Here is a 6,568-nt window from a genome sequence, read left to right on the forward strand (position 1 = left end):
GTTTATAATAAACTTACAAAACTCATTTCGGAATTACAGTTTTAAAGCTATAACATGCTTAGAGATATTTAAAGCTAATAAAATAATATAATAGAAGGTATAAGAACTACACTAAAGTAAACGAAGTAAAATTAAAGCTTAAAAAAAGTAATGTTCTTATTAAACCTACATAATCTAAGCAAGTTTTATAAAAGTATCATAACGTTAAAACTTACGAATAAAAAATCACATTTAATCATTTCAGAGAAAACAGTATTTGCACGGTGTCCTGCTTACGACTGGCGCCATTTTTGTCCTGCCACCCCGTCTCACACATGATCATGTCTTCGTCAGCTCTCGGATCTGCCTTCGTCTGCCTCTGAGGAACAAAACTGATATGCTGTTTTATCTTCCCCGATGCACCTGCTTTACCCGCACCGCCGGTACTACCCATTTCGTCCATCTTTTCTAACTTTATCTCCTGGTTGATGTTAAATATGTTCTGAGGTAGAACTGTCTTCGTTATGTTCTCGTTTTTCCTCCTTTCTAATCTTATCTCGCTTTCCCTGTGGTTGACTGATCCTCTAAAGTTGACTATGACCGTGGGTTTGACTACCGTTTGTGAGTCGCGGTTGCCGATTTGGCTCTGGCCTGACATGGTGTTGCTGATCGGTCGGTCTTCAACGAGAGGGGGTTCCGTGCTTTCCTCCTCCTTATTCTTTGTGGCTATTCTGTTGTTCGTCGGTTTCGGTTTTGGTCTCTGCTTTTTTGGTTTCTGTGTGGACGGTTTTGCGTCGTTAATATCGCTGGGAGTGTTGACGTACAGCACGATTTCCTCTTTCGCTGCGTCATCCTTGCTCTCGTTTACTTTGAGGTTCTTCGGGAAGCGATATTTGAGGGGGGGCATTTCTATTCGGTCGTTTCTTCGCGGCGTGAAGTTGGAGTCGCTGGGTAGATGAAGCAGTTCGTTCTGGAAGCCGTAGTTCTCGAAGTGAGGCTCAAGACTATTGTCGTCGTTCTGGTCTAGGTTTTCTGGGAGTCTGGACCGGAGTCGGATGGACTCGATGACGTCGTGGAACAGGGATCTCCTCTGGTAGGGCTTCGACACCTCGCGGTCCGACGGCGGATGCGCCGTGCAGATTATCATCAGGTACGCGACGCAAATGAAGCACTGCATCTAAAAAATATTAAAAATAAAATATTAGCTTAGCTTCAATATAAAATAGCGTGTGCCATAAGTTAGACCGCCTAAAAATAACATTTAAATACCAAAAAGCTCATTGAAATATTGTTAGATAAAACACTTTATAAATGGTCATATATAAATATCTATTCTTTTGGAAAATATTGTCCTGATAACCAGTGGCATTTAAATATTTCAATCAGTCGACGATAAATGACCAGATAAATGTCTCATCCATGTAAGGTGGCCTGGCTGATGGCTTCTTACCCTTGTAAGGCTCTTATAATAAAGACTAGCTGTTGCCCGCGACTTCGTCCGCGTGGACTTCAGTTTATAGCGCGCGATGTCAACAAAATTGGTGTCAAATGCTTTTATAAAAAAACCCTGGTACCCCTTAAATCAATACAGCTGTCCAGTGTGCACACAATAAGTATTTCATTTTTTTTATATTAAACTTTATATTTTATACCAAATTTTAAAGCTTATTTAGCCCCCCAATTACACAACTTTACCCATAAACTATTTATCATTGATAGGTTTAAGGTTACGTCACTGCACAGATAAAGTACTGAGTTATTTAATACCTACCGTAGAATAGATCAACAATCGAAAAAAATCGAAACTTAGATGGAAGATGATACCACCTCTTATAGAAAGACTTTTGAGCAAGCGTCAGCGCGATGCAGAAGACGCACGGCGCCATCTATTATGAATTTTTGGAACTAATTTAATTTGAACAAATTTACGCATTTTCACCCCCTTACAACCCTTTTTTTCAGTAAAAAAGTAGCCTATGTCCTTTCTCAGGCTTTAGACTATCTGTATACAAAATTTCATTACAATCAGTTCGGTAGTTTTGACGTTTGGCGTGAAAGCGAGACTGACAGACAGACAGACAGACAGAGATACTTTCGCGTTTATAATATTAGTATAGATTATGTGCACACTGCACAGCTGTTTTTGGGTATTTTGATTAATTAAGGGCCGCGCTACACCGGAATGGCAGCGGCGAGGCGAGCACTTTCAGCGCTGCCATTCCGGTGTAGCGCGGCCCTAAGAGGGGTACCAGTTACCAGGGTTTTAAAAAGTTTTTAAATTTGAGACAAATTTTGTTGACACCGCAGGCTATAAACTAAAGTCCACGCGGACGAAGTCGCGGGCAACAGCTAGTTATGAATAAAAACAATATATAATAAAGTAGGTATGATTAGTTCTGTTACAATAATGAAGTAAAAAACAAAACGCCATCTGTTTTCATATATTAGAATTAAAATGTTGATTGCATTGATATATTTTCTGGATGGAATACAGGCTAACACGGTACACTCGAACTCCTTTATTTTAGAGCGCCTTCTGTTGTCAACTCTTCATTTTATATGTTCTTTATTTTATGTGTATGTTTGTAACTGTGATGTGCGCAATAAAGTATATTCATTCATTCATTCATTCATTTCTAATATATTATATTAGAAATGCAGTAGGAGTTCTATAAGATAAGATAGATTGATTATTATTATACCAAGTGATAATATTATTAAACATATTATTCTAACGTATTAAAAACTGTAAACAAAAACATAATAACTAATTATAAGTATGATTAGTTCTATGTTACAATGAAGTAAAAAATAAAACGCCATCTGTTGAATCGTATTAGAACTAAAATGTTCATTGCATCGATAATATATTTCTGGATTTTTTATAATATTATACATAAAATATATTTAAGATTTTTGAAATATTATTTTAATACACATCCAAGACCCAGGAACATTGAAAACTTTTTGTTCCGCCTGCGGGACTCGAACCCAGGACCCCCGGGATGAGCGCTGGCCACGCGCAATGCGAATTAATTTTCATCGATATTTTAATGGAAATAAGATATTTTCCCACATCAAAATGTAGCCTATGTCCTTTCTCAGACTCTAGAATAACTGTGTACAAAATGTCATTGCAATCGGTTCAGTAGCTTTGGCGTGAAAGCGAGACAGACAGACAGACAGACAGACAGAGATACTTTCGCATTTATAATATTAGTATAGATTTCGGTTTTGTTAATAATTGTGTGTGATTTGTAAATCACTGGTTATCAGTTATATACATTAGCCACGCTTCGTTTGATTCGATTTATATTATTTACCTCTACATTTTGTGTTGGATATGGAATAATATTATAATTGTGCTGATAAAAGAGATTAAAACATTTAAGAGACTTTCAGAAAATGTAAGAGTCAAATCAAATTTTCAAGTCTTAAGTTTCAAGTTAACTAATATTATAAGCCCATAATGAAAATATCATATAATTTATTCAATTATTATTTAATACTAGACGTTCCGCACGGCTTCGCCCGCGTAAATTAGATATTTCGCAGACAAATTAGTCCACAAAAAATAACCTATGATCCTTCACGTGGTCTACTTCTTATCTGACCCAAATAACAGAAAAATTGCTCTAGTAGTTCGTGAGATAAGCCCTTCAAATAATTTGTCCCATTTATTCCACATTTTCCTGTATTTCTTCGCTCTTATTAGTCAGAGCGTGATAAAGAATAGCCTATAGCCTGCCTTGATAAATGGGCTATTTAAAACTGAAAGAATTTTTCAAATCAGACCAGTACTTTTTAAGTTTAGCGCATAGAAATAAACAAACAAACTAACTAACTAACAAACTCTTCCGCTTTATAATATTAAGTATAGATTCTCAACAACACAAGATTCAAAAAGCAAAAAAACAAAAACTTAATCAACGATAAATTAATGAATACTTAGGAAAATCTAGAAAACAGCGCTTAAAGGCTTTCAATGAAACCGATTACTTCTTAAAATAATTAGAAATTATATTATTTTAGGCTCAAAATCAAAAAACTTTAACAATATCTCCGAAACAAGTTAACGTCTAATACTTTAATTGCGAGAAAAGTCTAGAATCTAGGCTAGAACAAGACGTAGCCTACCTTGTGTGTGTCCGCGGCTGCACTGCGCGGTGAGGGTTGACTGAACCGACTTGAACTACACAGGGGTGGGCAAACTTTTGTCTAGCTCACAGGTAAGTACTGGATTTTATCTATTTTGTAATTAAATAGCTATAAAAACTAAGATACTTTAAAAGGTTTTTGTCTAGTATGTAGGTACTATCAGAGAAGTTGATACATAGGCTGATTGCGTACCTGCGTAATTTGGTCGTGTTATGTCAAACCCAGCCGACAAATTACGAACAACATTGAATTGGCATATTTTAACCAAATGACGTAGGTCCATCAACTGAAACATCATGAATTAATTTCTTCAATGGTACAAAAATTGCAAACTCTGCCTTGACAGTAACGATAAAATGTCTTTTTTACCTTTAACTAATTTATTATTAAAAAAACCTTTCAAAGTTTATAGGAAATTCACAGACTTCCACCACTCCATTGCAAAAATTCTTTGTCAGTAATTTGTAGAGCCTCCTTCGAATATTTATTTACCAAACAGCCTACTAGAAAAGTTGCAGCATCATAGTAATCCATTAAATTTTTTATTAATTTATTACCTGCAATTAAATTAAAATGATTATTTATCAATTAAATTAAAATGTTTACTTATTATTGTAAAACAGTCCGAAATAAGCTTAAGCTTTTTGCTGTTTCCTCTAATATACAATAAAATCGGCCAAGTGCGAGATGGACTCGCGCACGAAGGGTTCCGTACCACAATAGCGCAAAAATACGCTGAAAATTGTGTTTTTTGTATGGGAGCCCCCCTTGATTATTTTAATTTAAATATTAATATAATTTATTAAAGTGCAAATAAAACTGAGTATTTTGTGAAAATTTCAAGTGCCTATGTATTGCCGTTACTGATATCGAGCAAAAAATAGCAAAAAAATCACGTTTGTTGTATGGGAGCCCCCCTTAAATATTTAATTTATTTTGTTTTTAGTATTTGTTGTTATAGCGGCAACAGATATACACAATCTGTGAAAATTTCAGAAGTCTAGCTATAGCGTTTCTTGAGTTACAGCCTGGAGACACACAGACAGACAGACGGACAGACGGACAGACATCGAAGTCTTAGTAATAGGGTCCCGTTTTTACCCTTTGGGTACGGAACCCTAAAAAACTTACATCGGGCAAACAGAATGATAATAATTACACATTTATTATTACTATTGTAAGACTAGTTGCATTTTTTTTTTATTTAAAACTTTTGCATTTTTTTTGCATTGCATTTTTTTCCCGGCAGATCATGCCTGATCATTTATTTGTATTTTTCTAGACATTTGCTAGCATGAATGAATGTAGCAAATCTCTAGACATATTTTTTTGTAAATAAATTATAAAGTTTATAATATCAACGAATATAGTGTCAAGTCTAACAGCTTTTATTATGTGTTTGCTTGCTAAAATGTTGTAGACCCCTGGCTATATAGTATATAGGCCTGCACCGACGGGAACAACTAACCGGAACTGTTACATAAGACCTGAGCTTTTTGTGATCAATTACTGTTTTATGCCCATTTATAGACTCACTTATCATTTTATTAATGTCTAGAAATACAAATGTTGTAATGTTGAGTTGACGGACATTCGTTTACCGAATTAATATACTTAAGTAAAAAAATTATTTTCAGGGATAAGCTCTCCTTTGTCTTATTCAGGTCTTAATCTATATACAGACCAATTTTCATCAAAATTGGTTAAGCGTTTAAATCGAGAACAGTTAAAAAGGATTGCAAGTGTGCATGAACACACCGCCAGCATACGGTTGCTTATTTTTTGGTGGTTTCCTTAAACTTATGCTAACTTTCATTATTCGTAGGTTAACATATTAATATTACTGGCTATTTGAAAGAGCTTTGCGATTTTACGTTAATTTTTTTTTATAAAATTTAACGTAAAATTCTGATTTAAATCATGACAATTATTAATTTACGGTTGATTTTATTTTAGATTAAGTTTATGTTAAAAGCTTTTCATTGTAACAATTTAAATTGGTGTGTAATATTATTAAGTGCCTTTGCTGACATTTGTGCAAATTCTTTCATACATTTTGCTTTTATAACACTGTTTTCCGATTAACAAAATATAAGATGTAAAACATAATTAAATTAATGAATTCAGTATATTTTAAAATAATAATAATAATAATAATTATTATTATTATTAGTATTTTAAAGTCATTGTTAATATATAACGGTTAAGTCGTACATGTCCGTTTTTACGTTGAAATATTTAAAATATATTATAATATTATGTCGCAGTCATCTGCGATTCGATTGAATGACTAGCGCATTCATTGAATGATACCATTCAATTGAATAACTAAAAGACAACTTGTCAAGACGTTGACCGTAACGTCTTGACTAAAAGTCATAATATAGTGAAGTCGTTAAATGGCATGCTATAATTTTTAAGTAGCCGTTGA

At 34.2% G+C, this 6,568-nt stretch overlaps 1 protein-coding gene across 1 annotated transcript; it reads right to left on the reverse strand.

Annotated features, from left to right (window-relative positions):
* Positions 1 to 178: 178 nt before the first annotated feature.
* Positions 179 to 4,250, reverse strand: LOC121731249. The gene is made up of 2 exons (XM_042120608.1): positions 4,117 to 4,250; positions 179 to 1,156 (listed from the first exon to the last, which is right to left on the reverse strand). The coding sequence occupies exon 2, from the start codon at positions 1,154 to 1,156 to the stop codon at positions 236 to 238; it is 921 nt and encodes a 306-aa protein (XP_041976542.1). The 5' UTR covers positions 4,117 to 4,250; the 3' UTR covers positions 179 to 235.
* Positions 4,251 to 6,568: the final 2,318 nt, after the last annotated feature.

The sequence above is a fragment of the Aricia agestis genome, chromosome 10 (genome assembly GCF_905147365.1).
Source record: "Aricia agestis chromosome 10, ilAriAges1.1, whole genome shotgun sequence".
In the NCBI taxonomy this organism is placed as follows: Eukaryota; Metazoa; Arthropoda; class Insecta; order Lepidoptera; family Lycaenidae; genus Aricia; species Aricia agestis.

Coding starts and splice junctions, on each gene's coding strand:
- LOC121731249 (XM_042120608.1), bottom strand. CDS start 1,156: ATGCAGTGCTTCATTTGCGTCGCGTACCTGATGATAATCTGCACGGCG.